This window comes from Schistocerca piceifrons, chromosome X, assembly GCF_021461385.2.
Source record: "Schistocerca piceifrons isolate TAMUIC-IGC-003096 chromosome X, iqSchPice1.1, whole genome shotgun sequence".
Taxonomy (NCBI): domain Eukaryota; kingdom Metazoa; phylum Arthropoda; class Insecta; order Orthoptera; family Acrididae; genus Schistocerca; species Schistocerca piceifrons.
Window position 1 is genome coordinate 509,726,741 of NC_060149.1, and position 21,282 is coordinate 509,748,022.

At 37.5% G+C, this 21,282-nt stretch overlaps 1 protein-coding gene across 1 annotated transcript in view; it reads left to right on the top strand.

Annotated features, from left to right (window-relative positions):
• The window catches only part of LOC124721697 (WD repeat-containing protein 6), a 292,998-nt gene that overhangs the window by 101,316 nt on the left and 170,400 nt on the right, over positions 1 to 21,282 (top strand). The window contains exon 4 of the mRNA XM_047246781.1: positions 10,316 to 10,460. Within this exon, the coding sequence (XP_047102737.1) occupies positions 10,316 to 10,460 (145 nt within the window). The remainder of the gene's footprint in view (positions 1 to 10,315; positions 10,461 to 21,282) is intronic.

A 21,282-nucleotide genomic window follows, 5' to 3' on the forward strand; every position in this document is an offset into this window, starting at 1 on the left:
CAAACCTGACATCATACTCACCAATAAAAAGAAGAAATTAACACAACTAATCGAAATATCCATACCCAATACAACAAATATACAAAAGAAAACAGGAGAAAAAATTGAAAAATACATCCAACTGGCTGAGGAAATCAAGGACATGTGGCATCAGGATAAAGTTGACATTATACCAATTATACTATCAACTACAGGAGTCATACCACACAATATCCATCAGTACATCAATGCAACACAGCTACATCCAAACTTATATATACAACTACAGAAATCTGTAATTATTGATACATGTTTAATTACCCGAAAGTTCCTAAATGCAATATAACATATACCGTATAGTTAAAAGGAAGTCACGCTTGATCAAGGTCCGCGTCACTTTCCATTTTTGACCAGACATAATGTCTGAGAAAAGAAAGAAATAATAATAATAATAATAATAATAATAATAATAATAATAATAATAATAATACTAATAATAATAATTGGTTTGTTTTTCCATAATAACTTTTACAGTTATGGACATAGTCTGTGTATAAACATATGAACATTATAAGAGTTTGTAATTAAAGATAAATTATATGCAACATCATTAAAAATCCTTGATGGAGTACAAAAATTTAGCAATTAACAGTTGGTTTAATTTTGTCTTAAATATGTTTCCATTTAACAGTTTTATATTATTTGGCAGTCTGTTATAAAAATGTCTTCCAGCAGAAAATGGACTATGATCCATTGCTCTTTTATTACTAAATTTTATATGGTAATCCTCTCTTTCTCTTGTATTATGATTACGAATTTTACTATTGTTTATGCTATGTTCCATATTTTTTTTTACAAACAGTATAGTCAGGAGAACATACAATAAAAACACTGTTAGTATGTTATACATCATGAAGTATTCTCTTCAGGACTGATGTTAACCAATATTAGCTATTATCCTAACTGGTCTTTTCTAGGCTCTGAAAGCCCTATCCATGTATACCATTGGTGCCCACCCCAAATCTCAATACCATATTGTAGGTGGGAGTGTATGATTCCAAAATAGATTTGTCTTAAGACAGTTGGTGCTATTGTGCTAGTTAGGAATTTTATAAGATAATTTTACTATTTGTGCGTGTCTCCCAGTTGTATGATGCAGCTTAGCATATCATCTCCTGTCAGTAAGATAGGATCTTAACAAGTCTAATGCCACTCCTCTGATTCCACAAGTTTATAATTTACATAGAAGAATGGAATGATTTACAGAATCAAAGGCCTTGGTTAGGTCTAAAACGTGCCAATAACTTTGTTTCCATCATCAAGTTTATCCAGTACCGCTTGAAAAAATGTAGCTACAGCTTTTATTATAGACCTGCCCTTCCTGAAACCATGCTGAGAGCTTTTTAGTAGATTGTACTTGCAGAAAATTGACTGCTGATGATGGCGTGTGGCGAGGGCCTCCCGTTGGGTAGACCGCTCGCCTGGTGCAAGTCGTTCGATTTGACGCCTCGTCGGCGACTTGCGCGTCAATGAGGATGAAATGATGATTAGGACAACACAACACCTATTCCATGAGCGGAGAAAATCTCCTACCCAGCCGGGAATCGAACCCAGGCCCTTAGGATTGACAGTCTGTCGCGCTGACCACTCAGCTACCAGGGCCGCACAGAAAATTGACTCAAGTTGATCAAGAAGTAGGCTTTCCAACAACTTATTGAGTATTGATGTCAATGAAATAGACCCATCATTTTGCACATTGGTAGTTATTCCCTTTTTATGCACCAGTCTTATTTCAGGGACTTCTAACAAGTCAGGAAATGACCCCTGACTGAAAGAGCTGTTTATTAAATGTTATAATGGCTTGATTCATTCATTACTGCATTCTCTCAGAAATTTGGCTGAAATGTCATCCCAGCCACTGGATGTAACTGCTTTTATGTTGGAAATGGTTTTCATGATTTCCAGTTCTGTAACACACCTCAGGTAGAATGAATTAATGACATTACTGGGATTTAGCACCTGTTGTGGGTCAGTCACATCCTCCCTACTCATCTTACTAAATTGGTCTATGAATCTCTGACCTACTTCCTATGGGTGACTCAACAATTTTTCATTGCCTCTTATTATTATGTTATTGCACACTGCATTGTCACTTCCCCTGTTTTTCTTGTTTGTGATACTCCATGCTGTTTTGATAATATTACTGTATTGCCTCATCTGTTCTGCATACGTTCTTTTGAGGTTGTAGTTGAGTAGGTATGTCTCTTGCTTTTTTACAATGAATGGCAAAATCTTCTGCACTCATAGTAAATTTTGTATTTTCTACATGTCGTTGTTGGAAACCTTTTCATCTCTGAGTAAGTAGTGCAATCTACATCCATTTGAATCTGCTTACTGTGTTCATCCCTTAGTCTCCCTCTACAGTTATAAGCCCCCTCTCTCCACTTCCCTCCAGCACCAAATTGGTAATTCCCTGATGACTGAGAATGTGTCCTATCACTCTCTCCCTTCTGCCAAATTCCAATTTTGAAGACCTAACTTCATGTCTGTCCTGGCATCTATAATCTCTCTTGCTTTATATGAGTTATTTCACTGTGATTAATAAGTTATCACCAGATATCTTCCTGTGGTGTCAATGGAGCATATAATGAGGAGAGTTTCTTTGTGTAATTCAGAAGACTCTTGTAAATTTGATGTGTCTCAATGTGGCTCTGTGTCATACGAGATGGAGTCAGTGAGCACTAACACTTGCTGCAAATCCACAATACTATACAGGGTTATTACAAATGATTGAAGCGATTTCACAGCTCTACAATAACTTTATTATTTGAGATATTTTCACAATGCTTTGCACACACATACAAAAACTCAAGAAGTTTTTTTAGGCATTCACAAATGTTCAATATGTGCCCCTTTAGTGATTCGGCAGACATCAAGCCGATAATCAAGTTCCTCCCACACTTGGCGCAGCATGTCCCAATCAATGAGTTCGAAAGCATCGTTGATGCGAGCTCGCAGTTCTGGCACGTTTCTTGGTAGAGGAGGTTTAAGCACTGAATCTTTCACATAACCCCACAGAAAGAAATCGCATGCGGTTAAGTCGGGAGAGCGTGGAGGCCATGATATGAATTGCTGATCATGATCTCCACCACGACCGATCCATCGGTTTTCCAATCTCCTGTTTAAGAAATGCCGAACATCATGATGGAAGTGCGGTGGAGCACCATCCTCTTGAAAGATGAAGTCGTTGCTGTCGGTCTCCAGTTGTGGCATGAGCCAATTTTCCAGCATGTCCAGATACACGTGTCCTGTAACGTTTTTTCGCAGAAGAAAAAGAGGCCGTAAACTTTAAACCGCGAGATTGCACAAAACACGTTACTTTTGGTGAATTGCGAATTTGCTGCACGAATGCGTGAGGATTCTCTACCGCCCAGATTCGCACATTGTGTCTGTTCACTTCACCATTAAGAAAAAATGTTGCTTCATCACTGAAAACAAGTTTCGCACTGAACGCATCCTCTTCCATGAGCTGTTGCAACCGTGCTGAAAATTCAAAGCGTTTGACTTTGTCATCGGGTGTCAGGGCTTGTAGCAATTGTAAACAGTAAGGCTTCTGCTTTAGCCTTTTCCGTAAGATTTTCCAAACCGTCGGCTGTGGTACGTTTAGCTCCCTGCTTGCTTTATTCGTCGACTTCCGCGGGAAACTTGCCCGCACGCATTCAACCGTTTCTTCGCTCACTGCAGGCTGACCTGTTAATTTCCCCATACAGAGGCATCCAGAAGCTATAAACTGCGCATACCATCGCCGAATGGAGTTAGCAGTTGGTGGATCTTTGTTGAACTTCGACCTGAAGTGTCGTTGCACTGTTATGACTGTCTGATGTGAGTGCATTTCAAGCACGACATACGCTTTCTCGGCTCCTGTTGCCATTTTGTCTCACTGCGCTCCCGAGCGCTCTGGCAGCAGAAACCTGAAGTGGGGTTTCAGCCGAACAAAACTTTATGAGTTTTTCTATGTATCTGTAGTGTGTCGTGACTATATGTCAATGAATGGAGCTACAGTGAATTTATAAAATCGCTTCAATCATTTGTAATAGCCCTGTACATCATATGCTACTTTGAAACAAATGAGAGTGCAATTTTACTGAAAAAGTGGTCTTTTAGTTGTTTGTGTTTATTACCCAGAACGTCATGTGATAAAAACATTCCATACCAAGTGTTACTTTGTAAACTCTCTGAGTTAACCATAAAATATGTATTAATATCTTTTCCTTTTTTAAAATGACTTTCTGGTTTGCTTTGTTACTGATAAACCTTTTAAAGATGAGTTGTGTTTTAATTTTGATTAGCTGACCCCCACCCCTCTATCTTTTGTTGAAAAAAATAAATTTTTATTTAGCTTATTGATAGATTATTTGCAATTCTGGGTTACTTGTAACACTATGTACAAATACATAACACTAAAGATAGTTTTGATAATAGTCTTTCAATAACTAGAAAATTTCGTGCCTTGCATGTAATGTTAAGTTGTAGCATTCCAGTGTGGAAACTTAGTTATATTGGCAAGTTGTACTGGAAAATCCCATCTGGTTTGTGTGTGCTGAACCATAGGGATATTTGAAGTAAAACCTGTATTTGTACATTAAAATTTTCAATTTTTATGAACTAGTGAAGTGCTCTCTGCAGACAATTTTTATTTCTTTCAGAATATACAGCACTAGTCACTCTGTGTACTTCAAATCTTGTTAGCCAGATTTGTAAGCAGTGAATTGGCATGTAGAATTACTCAATCACTTCTATTTGCAATTGCAGTCATTTGGTATTTTGTTGTTCAAGGCATGAAACTGGGACTCTTTATAAACATATGTCAAAATATAGTATTTTGACTACATAGTAGCTTACAAAGTGATGCAGTGATTGAGGCAATACACTTATATTCAGGAGCAACAGGGTTCAAATTTCCATTTGGTCATACAGATTTACATTTATATGGTTTCCCTAAACCACCAGATGACTGCTAGACTGGCTCATCTATGTACAGTCCTCAATCTCGCAATGTAATTGAACCATGTAGCATGCCTAAGTGGAATGGCTTGTGTGGTTCAATGACTCATATCTGAGAGGTATCTGTAGAGAGACCAGAGTAACATGTGCTTCCTGATGGGGGATAGCAGCCTTTTAAATAACTTTACACATAACAGTCTGGCTTATTGTCTGATCTTGCCTTGTAACATTAGCCAACATCCTTGGTATGTTGGGGCTATGGAACAGCATAAAGCAAGGGGAAATGACAGATGTTATATTTCCTGGGGAAATGCAGCTCTGCTGTATTGTTTAATGCTGATGACAACCTCCTGGGGGAATATTCTGAAGATGAAATAGTCCCTCCATTTGCATCTCCAGGCAGGAACAACTCAGAAGAATGTTGTCATCAGAAAAATAAATTTGGCAGTCCATGGGGCAGGATTCTTGAATCCCTTTATCATGCAGACAAGTTATAGAACTTCAAAAACTGCTGAATTTAAATATAGTGGGAATAAGTAAAGTGTGGTGGTAGGATGAACAGTATTTGTGGTCAGTTGAGTATAGGGTTATTGACACAAATTCAAATAGGGATAATGTAGGAGTGGGTCTAATAATGAACAAGAAAATGGAATGCAAATAAACTACTATGAACAGCATTTTGTATGGATTATCATAGCCAAAATAGACACAAGGCCACAACCATGACTTATGACCTACTATCACCACAGATTATGAAGAGACTGAAAAAATGCATGAAGAGATCAAAGAAATTATTTAGTGCATAAAGGGAGATGAAAATTTAATTTTGTTGGAGGCCTGTAATTAAATAGTAGGAAAATAAAAATAAAGAAAAGTAGATCAAGATCATGGACTGGGGTAAAAGAATGAAAAATGAAGTCATCTGGTATAATTTTGCACAAATCACAATTTAATCAATGCCTACATTTGTTTAAAGAATCATCAGAGAACATCGTGGAAGAGACCTGGAGACATTGGGAGTTTTCAGGTAGCTTGTGCAATAACAAGACAGAGAATTTGAAACCAGAATTTCAATTTGAAAAATAATTCCAGGAGAAAATGTGGACTTTGACCGTAATTTATTGATTGCAGAAATGTATTAAATTAAGTAGACGGGGCCTGAATAAGCTGAAACACCTAGAGATTACTTTAGAGTTTAAGAGGCAGTATTAAACAGGTGACTAAAATAGGGAAAAGAAATCCAGTATAATATTAACAGGTGGCTTTGAAAGATGAAGTATAGGCAGCAGAGGAAAAACTAGCAAAAAGACAAGGCCCAGTAAAAACTCTTGGATAACACAGGAGACATAGAATGTCATTAATGAAAGGAGAAAATATAAAAATACATTCATGAAGCAGGAAAAGGGGAATATGACTAAAAAGAAACTGTCAAAAAGTGCAGAATGGCAAAACAGACATGGATAGAAAGGAGAAAATTTAAAAATATATCCACGAAGCAGGCAAAGGGGAATGTAGACTAAAAACGAGATTGACAAAAAGTGCAAAATGGCAAAACAGGTATGGCTAGATGGGAAATGCAAAGTTATTGAAGCATGTACGACTATGGGAAAGGTAGATACCACATATCAGAAAATGAAAGAAACCATCAGAGAAAAGACAGAAAATTGTTGGAGTCATCAACAGATGTAGGAACAACTTCAGGTGTGCCCCAGGGAAGTGTGTTTTGCGGCCCTTAATATTGTGTTGTATATTGATGACTTTGCTTACAATATTAATGTTAACATCAGACTTTTCACACATGATACAATTATTCGTAATGAAGTTCTGTTCTTGATAATATTTCAAAGTGGTCCAAAGGTGTGCACACCTGAATGGCTACATTGTTGTGGTTGGTTACATTCTGCATGTCAGCTTGGGTGAGAAGTTGTCAGTTGGAATGGTTGAGGGGAGAAAGGAGGTGGGGAGTGGAAAGGATATTGAGGAAGGGTGGCTGAGGCCTGGGAGGGAGAAGCAGGTGGTGTATAAGAATGTGGCACCAGTGATCCATCTTACAACTTTTTGTAGTTCATGTCCTTTCTGAGCTTCATCATTCTTCCACCTGCTCCACTTTTGCACATGTCAACACACTCAACTTTTTATTTCTACTGTGTGGTTAGCTTTGAGTACACTATCTAAAGCACTGCAGTCACTAGCGCCCAAACATGCCAACTGGTTCCATCCCTCCACTATTACCTGAAAAATTTTTGAAGAAATTTCTTTACTGCATTTCTCTCCATTATACCCCTTTTTGATGATCACTATCTTTCTTCTTATTGCTACATATATGACAATATTTACTCAGTACATGTACACCAAAATTTTTCCCATTTTCTGTGTTGACGACAGTTGCATTGGCTTACAAGGAAGTGTGTCCTTATTTCATCCACATATTGTTAAACAAGACACACAAATAAATCTCAGTTTTATCACTATCCTTTTCTTTCCTTTCTTGCCTACCAACCACATCACAGCTCCCTGAGTAGCTTTTGCCATGCTGTTCTTGCAGACTACATCTACACTGTCACGTAACTGAGAGTGATAAGCAAGAACATGAGAGGAGAGGCAGGCATATTCCCCTACACCGCAAGACAAGTATGTCCTTTCCCTCCCAACAAAACACACCTCATACCATGTGCCATCATGTAATTAGCTTTGCAATGCCAATTTTTGCCATTCAAGAAAGGTGATACGGTGGTAAGATGCTGGACTTGCATTCGGGAGGACAGTGGTTGACGGTGGCTCAAATCCACATCCAGGCATCTAGTTTCAAGTTCTCTGTGTGTTCCCTAAATTATTTAAGGTGAATACTGGACTGGTTCCTTTAAAAGGCGTGACCAATTTCAGTCCACATCATTCCCCAATCTGAGATTGCACTCTGTCTCTAATGACACTGTTGTCAGTATATTCTTAAAACCTGATCTTCCTTTTACTTCAGTTTGAGCCTGCTGCTGTTCTGAATGCATAATCTGTCCATGGGTTATGCATAATGTGCAAGGAGCACACTAAACCAATTATCTGGCCATCAAACAGGTTTGTTCACCAATCTTTACTTGCACATAGAATCATCTTAGGTATTGACAGTAAATTTGAATTTCTTATCCTAAAGCCAGAGTCTTGCTCGCTAAACGCATTTCACACTTTGTCACCTTCTCTAATTTTTCTACTAAAAGAGTTCAGTATTCTAAGTGGATTTATATCTCTTACTACACAAGCACGCAAAATTTCTGAATACAAACAGAAAATGGTTGGTTTCTGAATTATAGGTATTCCAAAATATTTTGTTACCAAAATTTCCTCTAACTGTCTTTTGAACTATAAGTGTCCACTCACTGGGCAGCAGCCACACCTTATTTTCACCAGTCCCTTCCATCAACTTGTAAACATCTTGTTATCTTCAAATTTTTGAAAAATTTTTCCATAACAGTCAAAGTGGCAGATTTCTTTAGAGGATATATGATAGGTGGTGACTGGTCTTGTTCTTTTTTTAAATTGTTATCACTTCCAGCATGGTTGCTGTACACACCAGTACCTCTAATATGTCCTCTTGCATTGATGCATGCCTGTATTTATTGTAGCATACTATCCATAAGTTCATCAAAGCACTGTTGGTCCAGATTGTCCCACTCCTCAATGGCGATTTGGTGTAGATCCCTCAGAGTGGTTGATGAATCATGTCATCCATAAACAGCCCTTTCCAATCTATCCTAGGCACTTTCGATAGGGTTCATGTCTGGAGAACATGCTGCCCACTCTAGTCAAGCAATCTCGTTATCCTGAAGGATGTCATTCACAAGATGTGCTCGATAGAGGTGCGAATTGTCGTCCATGAAGATGAGTGCCTCACCAATATGCTGCTGATATGGTTACACTATCAGCTGGAGGATGGCATTCACGTATTGTTCAGGCGTTACGGCGCCTTCCATGACCACCATTTGACATGCGTCTGACCCACATAATGCCACCCCAAAACAGCAGCGAACCTGCACCTTGCTGCACTCCCTGGACAGTGCGTCTAAGGCATTCAGCCTCAGCGGGCTGCCTCCAAACACGTATCTTACAATTGTTTGGTTGGAGGTATTTGCGACACTCATCCATGAAGAGAATGTGATGCCAATCCTGAGCGGTCCATTCGGCATGTTGCTGGGCCCATCTGTACTATGCTGCATGGTGTCATGGTTGCAAAGATGGACCTCACCATGGACGTCAGGAGTGAAGTTGCGCATCATGCAGCCTATTGTGCACAGTTTGAGTCATAACATGGCATTCTGTGGCTGCATGAAAAGCATTATTCAACATGGTGGCATTGCTGTCAGGGTTTCTCCTAACCATAATCTGTAGGTAGCAATCATCCACAGCAGTAGTAGCCCTTGGTGGCCTGAGTGTGGCATGTCATTGGCAGTTCCTGTCTCTCTGTATCTCCTCCATGTCTGAAAAACATCGGTTTGGTTCACTCCGAGATGCCTGGACACTTCCCTTGTTGAGAGCTCTTCCTAGCCCAAAATAACAATGTGGACATGATCAAATCTTCATATTGACCGTCTAAGCGTGGTTGAACTACAGAAAACACGAGCCTTCTACCTCCTTCTTGGTGTAATGACTGGAACTGATCAGCTGTCGGACCCCCTCCGTGTAGTAGGCGCTGCTCATGCATGGTTGTTTACATCTTTGGGTGGGTTTAGTAACATCTCTGAACAGTCAAAGGGACTGTGTCTGTGATACAATATCCACAGTCAATGTCTATCTTCAGGAGTTCTGCGAACTGGAGTGATGCAAAAATTTTTTTGGTGTGTGTAACTTCACAATGAACAGAACACCAAACTGAATCATTGTCCTTATCTTATGGCGATTCTCACTCTTGATTTACTTACTATACTTGAAGACTTTAGAAGTTTGCTACAGTTAGTGCAGTACATTATAATTAGGTGAATGACTGTGGGCAACAGAAATATGAACTTCACAATGTAGTTAAATAAATATTTCTGTAGACCCACTGCAAGATATTACTTATAGAACTCATACATTGTGAAAGTGTATCACCTGTACATAGTTGATGGATCAGGTAAGTAATTTTAGTTGTTTAGTGAATAACATGGTATGAACTACATTCATAAAAGCATAAGACAGAATTTATAGAGAAGAACCTAAGTATTTGTCTGATATAAAATGTAAGAATAAATTTAGTGTCTGAAGTTAGATATGTATGTGGATATAATGTCTGCAAAGGTGCTATGTTAATCTTTGCTTTTATTACCTAGGTTTTCGTTTAAATATAATGTCCTTAAATATGAATCAGCTATAGTGCTGTCATGCTTAAAGAATCATGGTCAAACCTGATTGTGTTAGCAGGCACAGCATTTGGGAAAATTCTTGTATGGAAACCTGCTCTTAATCTTTCAGAAAAACAGGAACACATCCTGCATACACTTACTGGGCATGATGTGAGTATTACATTATATATTCAATAAAATATCAATGTACCGTAATTTCTACTTAAATGATAATGTCAAGTATGTCATTTGATGGAGCCAAGACGTACCCTAAAGAAGAAGTTATTTTTTGTTGTGTGATGAATAATGTTCAGTTATAGTCATTCTGCTATGTATGTCACACACAAAGTCTTAGAGTGTACTGGTAAAGATACGTTTTCTTGTTGTTGTTGTTGTTGTTGTTGTTGTTGAAAGGAACATATTTCTGTTTGTCTGTTTAAATATACCTCAGTTTGAAGCTTGTAATGTATGAGCAACTGATGTGTTAGGGAGGACTGTATGTTAGATTGAGGCAGCAGTGACACATAATAGGTGGCTCAGATAAAGCTGCATTGATCTTGCTCATTGATTTTGTGACCTCTGTTAATGGACAGAGAATTGTAGTGTCCCCCTGAATAGGCCAACCATGTACTACACCAGGGAAGCAGCTATTTGGATATCTGGAGTATGTCAGACATGTACATATAAGGAACCACGCTAAATGCTCCATGATTAGTTACACAACATATAAGAAAAAATGTGTTAATCAACTTTGTTCATTGCAGAGGAGAACATTTGTCCTAGCAGATCACAAAAAGATCATGTTGATGTGGTATTAGTAAACTGCAGAAAATCTGCGATAAGGTTCCAGAATTGGTCTCACTTTTCAAAGCTGGTAATGTGCTAGGAAGAGAGAGCTACCATAATCCAAACAGACAACCCCAAGTGTATCCAGAATAACTAACTATATTGAGAGTTCCTTTTTTCTCAGTTATAGTGTCAAATGTGGCGAATTTTTTGACATATGCAAATAATTTTTGACGTTTATGGCTACCAAATTATGACATCAAAAAAAAATATTTTTTATCGTTTGTACACCATGGCCATTAATATTACATCATTAGGAAGGAAAGCAAATAATGCCATTTTATTTATTGTATGCATAGTATACAGTAGGAATAATATATGATTAAATTTTTATGCATTTTTGGGGTTTACTGTGTGCAAAATTTAGAGCAGTAAGTTGCTATCTCTGACAGCACCAACTGCTCTAACCGATCTGCGCATCACCTTGAAATTAACTTAGGTGACAGATATGGAGATATCATTCCATGCTACTTCAACTCTATACTATAGTTCATCATAGTGGGTGGTGAATTGTGTACAGTTCCTTGGCAACCTGTGACAAGATGTTTTCTGTGAATGAGAGATCTGGAGAACATGCTGCCCAGGGTAAGTCAAACAACCTCTGTGTTGAGGTATGTTGTGACAGAAAGGGCAACATGTGGTCTTGCATTATCTTGTTAAAAGACAACATTATGGAGACCTCAAGACTGCACCATCACCAGCCTTAACACATCAGAAAAGTAACACCTGCTGTCTAAATTAGTGTCAATATATACCAGAAGTTTTGCACTGAATGGCATCCCATATTGTCATGCAAGTTTCTGGGCCTTTATGATGATGAAAAATGTGGTATAGAAACATTCATTTTGTGCCGAGCCTCCACAGACCAGTGCATGCATTGTGATATTGTTCTCAGAACAGTCATGCCACTCCTGTGTCCAGTGTTGCTGCCAGATGCACCACTGTTGGTGCACCTGTCTCTGCTGCAGAACACTCCCACAGCTGATCCCATATGGACATTGAAGCTGCCTCATAGTGATATATGGATACTACATCACTGCTGTTCTTTTTCGTTGGCAAATTTTAAACTTCACACTTCTAGTTTTTTTTGAAGTTTGCAAAGGTGGATTGCAAGGACTTGGTATAATGATACCTTTTCACATACAACCATACATTGCCATAACAGTTTGCTGACATTCGAAATAAAGGAAAACACCATATCCACTTTTTGACTATTGTATACATTGTGTAAGTCTGAGTAGCTTCTTAAGCAAGTTGTCTTATCATTACAACAGCAGAGCACTGACTAATGGGCTTCAAGTGCACAGGCAAACATAGAAAATGTACCTGCGTCACATTTGGTACAGTAGGGCCAGCATTTATGGTGTCTCTTCTGATGATGGCAGAACAGTGGTTTGTGGTGTTGCTATATGATCAACTTCCACACATGTTATGTTGTTGAATTCTTCATTGAAAGCTCTTTCAAATTCCACAGAAAATTTATAGTTTTATTTGTATAAATAAAAGTTAGTGTAATAATTTGGCAACTATAAACATTAAAATTTATGTGCATGCATTAAAAAATTCTCCCCATTGTCCCCTATAACCCACTGAAAACCACACCTTGACAAGCTTACTCATTCTAGTTGCCAGGGACAGGGATTTGAAGGAGATCATTGTGAAATTTTTACTGAAAATGATTTCAAGCAGTTAGAGAATTGACTAAAGAGGGCACTGTTTTAGATATCCCTGTAAGTAACAGTCCAAAACGAAGGGCATTGCTGTTATTTTCAAAATTATGAGGACAGAGGATTATGCTCATAGGGTTTCCTGCACGTGAGCAGTGTGAACAGAGGAGTTTATCTTGATTAAAGATAAAGTGATCATAAATAAATTGAACTATGTTGGACTCTAGCAAAGTGTATGATCCATCTTTGCACAAACTTATTTGCAAACTGTTAGCTTGTGAATTTCAATGATGCGATCAAGACAGTTAGGGGTGAGTGCTGTGAACTTTACAAATGAGAAACTGTTAAAGACAGCTTGTCAGGGAGAGTGGATGTTTTGTTATTTGGATAACACAAGTTGTATACCAGGTGATTCAGTCAGAATATGTGACCATCTGGCATGCTTAAACAGTCACACAAATTTTGCAAATAGCATACTGCAAGGTTAAGTGAGAACCAGTTGCAGTTAAGGGTGCCTAAATGGGTGTAAAGTGAAGCAGATGTCATAGTGCAGGTTAGGCAGCTAATGAGGCACTGAAATCACACAGTCAGGAGTGTGAAGTCTCTTGCTTCTACAACTGCACATTGGCATATGGGTGTGGAAATCCAAAAGTGAGTAAATGTAAATAAAAGTGCACTGTTGTAACTGAAATTTTATTTGATTTCAGAGTAGCATGCATTAAATGTACTGTGTAAGGAGTAATTGTTTTAATGAACAGAATATTTTCAATATTAGACAGACAGTGCAATTGCAGTGTAATTATTAATGATATTTTTAATGCTATTGGGGAAATTTATGTATTGTGGGATGAGAGTTATGAATTTTATGGTGTGGGTAAGAAACTGCCTGTAAATACAGATGTATGGAAGGAAACTAATTTTACTAGAATAAAATCTTCAATAATATCTTTCATAAGAGTATTTTTGTTTATTGTTCAAAGAGGTCAGTAATTATATTTGTCTCCCCTCATGCTCATAACAGGTGGGACCCTCTCATTCTGGGATTTAAGTGACCTGCCCTTCCTTTTTAACATTCCTCAATCTGTCACACTCTCCTTCCTGAAGAAGGAATTGTTAGTTCCAAAAGCTAGGATAGTGTATGCATCGTCATATTTACGTATCAGCAATACTGACTTTTGCCTCCTGAAGATAAGTATGAGGCAGCATTTTTGTTTTATAATTTTATAGTTTCACTGCATGAATTGTGCTTTTAATTTAATAACTGGAAAAATGTTTAACAATATTGCTGAAATCAACAAAAGTATTACTGAAAATAGTCAACAAAGGTATTACAGAAATAAACAAAAGCATTAATATTAATTTATAATAATCCAATGTGTTACTGAACTAAGAAAACATATTAATATTAAACTGGAAAAGATAAATAATACCACTGTAAAACAATTTGTTCAACTTGATCAGTTTATTAAAAAGATACAAACATATCAGGAGAAAATAGGCAAAGAAATAAAAGAAGTTTCCTAACCTTTGCCAGCAGTGCAAATAAAAAACTTATTGAACTGTCAAGGAGGCAGGAGAATTTAGAAAAATTCTGAAATTGCCTTAGAGCAATTGGAAACTCAGGAAAATGAATATAATTTTGGAGAATGTAATGTTCAACATGGTGCAGGAAAAAATATTGAGTCTGCTGAAATGTGTAACAAATTCTGGGCATAGAATGAGACTCATGTTGTAAATGACAAGGTACAATCTGAGCTCATTTACAAAACATGTGTTGTAAAAATGCATTGTAAGGAGAAAATTTATAACAATATCATCTTATTAGATGAAATACAAAGTGATTTTTGGAAAAAAACTTAAAATCAGTGAAATTGACAACAATAACACCAGAAAGGTAGAAATGAATATAAGAAGTAGGCTAGAAGTGTCAATCAGGAGGAAACAAAGGAAATGGTCCTGGTGACAGTGACATGACATTTATTTACGTATTGGCAATTTTTGTGTTTTTCTTCAATGAGAAAAACTTTAATGGAATTCCAAGGAAAATTTAGTGGGAATGTAAGCAGAGCATATCAAATAAAACAGATGAAGTACAACCAATATGACACACAGGAATTTAGTAATAAGAAACACTTAATCTACAATAGTTGTTTTTGATGAACTAATTGCACAGAGTGTTTGCGCAGGGTGTCAGGTAATGCCAATTCAAGGTCAGCCACTCTCAGCTGGTCCTCCACTACTCTGCCAGTAAGTTTCAACTCTGTCTGTGTTGATTGTTCAGTTGTGTTGTATTGTTTGCCATCATGTAAATTAATAATCCCTCCAATTATGAGGCATATTCCATCATTCACTTTTTAAACCCAAAAAAGTCCATTCTGTTGAAATTTATGGAGAATGTGTGATAAGTGATGGAAATGTGTGCTACGTGGAGCAGATTGTTTGATGAAGGAAGAAGAAAAGTTTATGATGAGTGACCTACTGTCATCAGTGAAGAGTTGACACAAAAAGTTGATGAGAAGATTTGTGAAGATAGGTGCTTCAGTATTGACAAGCTTCATCAACATTTCCCTCAAGTTTCAAGGTCAGTAATGTATGCAGTTGTTACTGACAAACTTCAATACAAAAAAAGTTTGCAAGATGGGCCCCAAGAATGTTGATGGATGAACACTGAACAAAGCTTGTGGCACATTCTTTGTCATTTTTGGAGTGCTGTGCCAAGGGTGGTGTGAGTTCATGAGTCACATTGTGACTGGTGATGAAACATGGGTTGCTCATTATACTCCAGAGACTAAACAATAATCCAGTGAATGGCATCATCCAAATTCTCTGACAAAACAAGAAAATTCAAACAACTATTAACACAGAAAATGATGGCCTCAGTTTCTGGGATCAAAAAGGGGAATTGTGAAACCTTATTAAAGCTTAGGTGCACCAATCAAAACTGCCAGTGGGGTCTACTCTCAAAGGGTAACATCCATGTCCGTGCTCAACCTTATGCTGCAGCAAGGACAAGGGCATAACTGGACAAGTTTCAGTGGGAATTACTGGACCATCCACCCTATGGTCCTGCTCTAGCACTCTCAGAGTTTCATATTTTTCCAAAGCTTTGGGAATTTCTTGGTGGGTGATGATTGGGGAATGATGACACATTGAAAGAAACTGTAACTGACTGGTTAAATAGAATGGTGGCAGAGTTCTGTGGTGATGGTATCCGAAACCTGATGCCAGGACTGGACAAATGTTTAAATATTAATGGTGACTGGGTGGAGAAATAAGATAACATTTGTACTTTCATTTCCTATAAAAGTTATGTTGATAAATAAAATATTTCTTATACCATAACAAAATGGTTCTTACTTAAAAAACTCATACTACGTTGAGGGGAGGTTTGGATAAGGTCTGAGCATGATTGATCATTAACTAATTACCATTAAATGTGGATTTGATAAAAGCAAAGTTAAAGAGGGTGGCAAAAAATGAACTGAGAAAGGAACAGCCAACTACTGAAGCACAGAAAAAGATATATGAACAGTTATCAATTTGCAAAGTTACACATATGCTGTGTTGTAAAGCAAATATGGGTAAGTTAGGGGAATGATAGATGCTCCTGAGTTTCTTATGCATGTTATGAGGAGTTCTCAAGTGTATGCAGAAGCCAAAAGTAGTTGTTTATAAATGCAAGTATTGTTGAAAGTTGAGTATGTAAAAGTTCTGAAACCATGTGACTCAGAATAAAATGTGTATAGTGGATATGTTAATGAAGAATGTGTATTTCAGATACTGTTTATGAAACTAATAGTCTGATAACTGGTAAAAAAAATGGCAAGAGAATAATGTCATTTAGAATATTAGTGGGCTAACATTGATGTTAAAAGTTGAAAAAAAAAAGCGAGAATGATCAGTTTTCCTGAATGTACAAGTCCAGATGCGAAAAAGAATTGCGCACAAATGAAAGTCATAAGAATACATTTAGTTATTGTTGTCTAGAGAAGATTCTGCCCCACTGTAAATGATAGCTGCAAGTGGAACAGAGAGGACATGTTAATGCTAATGGCAAAACAGCCACTGATCTTGAAGTGAAAGTACTGTAAACTGAATGTTTAAAAAAATCAATAAGGTAAGTTAAAGAATACTGTTGAGATGTATTTATGTGTTTTCTAAGGGGCCTGGTGAGGAACAATGAATGTATGTTTGAAGTAGGACCACCATAAATGATCCAAAATAAAATGATTTCCAGATTATGTGACAAAGAAATTAATACTGGAGAATGAATTATGAAAAATAAGATAAATAACATCTGTTTACTAAAGCATTTCATATATTTTGTAGCAAGAGCACCACACCTAACTGTATCTTGAACCAATTTTATTAAGGCACTACTGGTCCAGTGTCTCACTTTTGCTCTTTGGTTATGGGCACATCCCCGTTACATGGCATATGATGTTTTTAATCACCAAACTTTTTGTTAATTGAAGATTTGCCCTATGGACATTATGGTTTTAACTATGAAGAGTGGGCCTTCTGTATTCTCTGCCATGTTGTTCACCATATTTTAATTCTTGTAAGTACACATTTGTTTTTATTTATTTTCATAATTAAGTGCTTAAGGCTCTAGTATTACTTTGATGTATAAGAGTTCAGTCACTGTCATCATTTATTTCTTGTTGTTTGGATATGCAACTGATGTTGTGGTTAAAAGCTATGAAACTAGTAGTTCCTTATTAAAAATGATTCAAGATACAGTTATTTGTGGAGTTCTTGCTATAAAATGTAATACCATAGCTGCAACTACAGAGTCATTTGTATTGAGTGTGTGATCAAATCGTAGTAAAGGCAAATGTATTGGATTAAAGAAATAGCATGTTGCACCATTAGGAGGCTGCTGAAACTAATGTCTCATTGAGTTCATGTATTCTCATTATCTGCGACAAGAGAGCAACTGTACGGTATGATAAGAAGTTGTAGATTGTATTTTATTGGTCCTGTTGTCTACATAGCAGCTTATGCATAAGACATTGGACAAGTCAGGTTATAAATATACAGGCTGAAAGTAATTTCAAGGCATACATATTTAAGCTTACAATAATACACTTTACACACAAGTATTTATATAACACATTTCATAAATTTAAATATTCTTCAATGGAATAAAAGCAGTGATGCTGTAAATATGACTTTAGAGATTTTCCAAATGTATTGACCTCAGTGATAGCTTTTATGTTTTCAGGAAGTTTGTTATAAAGCTTAACTCCCATGCGAAAAGTACCTTTTTGGCACAGTGCTGTGCTGATTTGAGTCATATGTAAGTTCCTGTTTTGTCTGGTAAAGTGCTCATGTATATCACAGTTTTTTTGTAGCCTCTGGTCCTTGCCTATTACATTTAATTTAAAGAACAAAAGGGTTTCCATAATGTATACTCACGGTAATGGGGGAATACCAGATTTCTTAAACAGGGGTTTACAAGAGTCTCTAGGCTTGCACCCAAACAAGATTCTAATGGCCCTTTTTTGTAGTTTAAAAGTGCTATTAGCTATTTTAGAGTTTCCCCAGAAGGTGACCCCATATCTAAGACGAGAATGAAAGTACACATGATATGCATTCAATATTGTTTTCTCACTACAGCATGATTTTAATGAACAAAGAAGATAACATGTTTTGCTCAGTTCTGCATTGAGACATTCAATATGCTTATTCCATCTGATGTTACTCTGCAGCCAAAGTCCTAAGAATTTGGTTTCAGTACTGTTACCAACTGGTTCGTCATTGATAGAGACTGATGGGATAAACATGTCCTTGTTAGGAACATTGTGGAATTTTAGAGCAACGGTTTTCTTACTGTTTATTACAAGCTGATTACTCTGTGCCCAACTGCTAAGTTGTTTCGTGACCGTGTTTACTGTCTGCTGTAACTGTTCATCGTCGTCTCCTTTTAGTAGAATCATGGTGTCATATGCAAATATGATTGATTTGTGTGCATCAATATTTAATCTTAGATCATTTATGTACAGAAGAAACAGAAGGGGTCCCAATACGGATCCTTGAGGTACACCACATTTTATTTGTTTATAGTCAGATAAGTGATTAGATACAGTTTTTAGTTCAATATTTGTGTGCTTTACGCACACTGCCTGCATACGATTTGTTCTAATAATTATAATTGTTGCACAATGATATTGGGCATACTGAAATGCAAAAGTGTATGTGTCCCTATAGCCATCTGATGGAGAAGGGGCATGTGTAGCACTTCTGATATCCCAAATTAAGGTTTTCACTGATTTAGGGAAATCACTTAAGGTGAATGGTAGGACAGAGCTGATTTCTTTCCCTAAGTTATCAAGATGCCAACAGCTAGGAAGAGCTGTTTTTTAACCGCAGTCCTTTCAATACATCCCACACTCATGGTCTGAGCACAGCCTGGTGTCAACCTCTGCACTACGCAGAGCAAAGTGGTGGTGGTGCATTGCAGAGGTCGCATTGCAGTACCCAATCTGGATGGTAGTGCTAGGCTGATGGCAGCTGATGCTGTTGTGGTGGAAGAAGCTGGCCGCCATGACCTCACTGCTTGGGGCTGCTTGCATTGCAAATGGGTCAAGGGGAGTCAGGGTGGCACTGGTGGCTCCAAACTTGAAATCTGGAGCTCAACATATAAGTGATGGTTGGTGAATGAATAATGGCTTCCCAGCAGATGCTGTACAGGTGGATGATCCAGCTGCATGACAACTGAATGGCTCAACTGGACTTTGCATATGATGGATCCCTGGACTGCACATTGGTTGCACAGTTACAGTGGCCACCACATCGATGACCTGGTGACTGTTGTAATATGGACAAGGGCCAGTGTTTACATGTTGTTGTTAGCTTTGAGTAAATCTGCAGAAATAGGCACTGACAGCATATCATACTTTCATGCTGCAACATCAGTATGCTGACTCTCATATGACCCGAAACATTGCAGATGATCCAAACACATACTGAACTATGCATACCTTACAGTTCATAAGATAAGGATGCACCTCTATTTCATGTGGTAAGACTGTAAACAGGTTTTTTAAATCAATAATACCATTGTAAAGTAGTTGTCACTGAGAGGATTATGTGGGAAAGTTCCCAGATTACATTATTGTTAATGAGCATATTTATGTTAACCATTTTATTAAATATTGAAATAAAAGATGATTGTCAGAATGCTTTTGACTGATAGTGCCAATAGCCAAAGTCTTCCAACTTGCAGCTTGTAAACAATAGTCAAAGCAGTCTGTGACTGAACTTGTCTGAGAGATGCGGCTTTGTGTACAGTGTAGTTAAAGGCATAGGAATCATAATTGTTGGAGATCATCCTAAAATTAACTGCAGTCTCACCAAATAGTACTTATTATTCAGTTTTTGCATTTTATTTTTGTGTGAAGTGTTTTTCCAAGTCAGTTTGCTGCTGGACTAAAAAAACTGCACTGGCATTGCATCAACAGTTTCCTACATGAGTTGTAACTCTGGCGCATCCTGAAAAGTATTAATTACATCAATTTTAGAAGAAGATATTATGCATAAACGTTTGTGAGTGAGTGATCATTTGGATATTGGGTGGTTAGACAATGAAATCTTTCACCCCTTGTGTGTCACAGCATACGTTACCCCCATAATGGACAACAGACACTGCCATAATGCAGGAAGGGCAATTAGGCATTACATGTTTGCACAACACCTATCAGTGTTACTGCATCTCTTCTTGTGTGAGCTGTGCAAGCATGTGATAGAATATATCAGTTCCAAGTGAATTGAAGTATTTTGAATCTCACTATGGTGATGAGCTGAAGTCTTTATCTGGGCACAAGGTGGCTACTTTGAGCAGTCTACACTCTGAAGTTAAGTCTTAATTGCAAGCATGATGATAAAAGCTATTATTGTTATTTCAAATGAGAAATTTAATTCCTAAGTTCCATGCACTATTTTTGACAGACACAGTACTTTTTTGGTGTTTCCCAAAACTCACCAGCCACCCTCCCCCTAATAACCTCATTGTCAGTAGGATATTAATTACTTAAAAAAGAGAAACAGAAAGAAATGTGTAATGTATCTTATACTTTTTAGTTTTGAAGACACTTGTGTCCCCCTTTCATTAGGGTTAACCATTTCCAAGAATAATGTGAGAGTTTCCTGTTGACCATTACTTACTCTGTAAAGTAAAAAGTAAAAACTGACACATTGCAAGGTTCATGACTTAAATACAGGGGATAGCCAAAATAATGTGATCAGTGGTAGTAATGGGATGGTTGTGTTTGACAGTCAACAACGCAGGTAGGCCACATGTCGTACTGGATTGTGCATGCTCAGTATGAGTGAGGCATTAATGAAGGTTGTTTACGAAAAGGGCACACTTCGTATTTGCATTCAGAGACTGAGGTCAACATGCAATGAAAGACCTAACAGTTCCAAAGGCAGTGGATTGTGGGGGCCCAATTAACTGGAGCATCAGTAACCAAGAC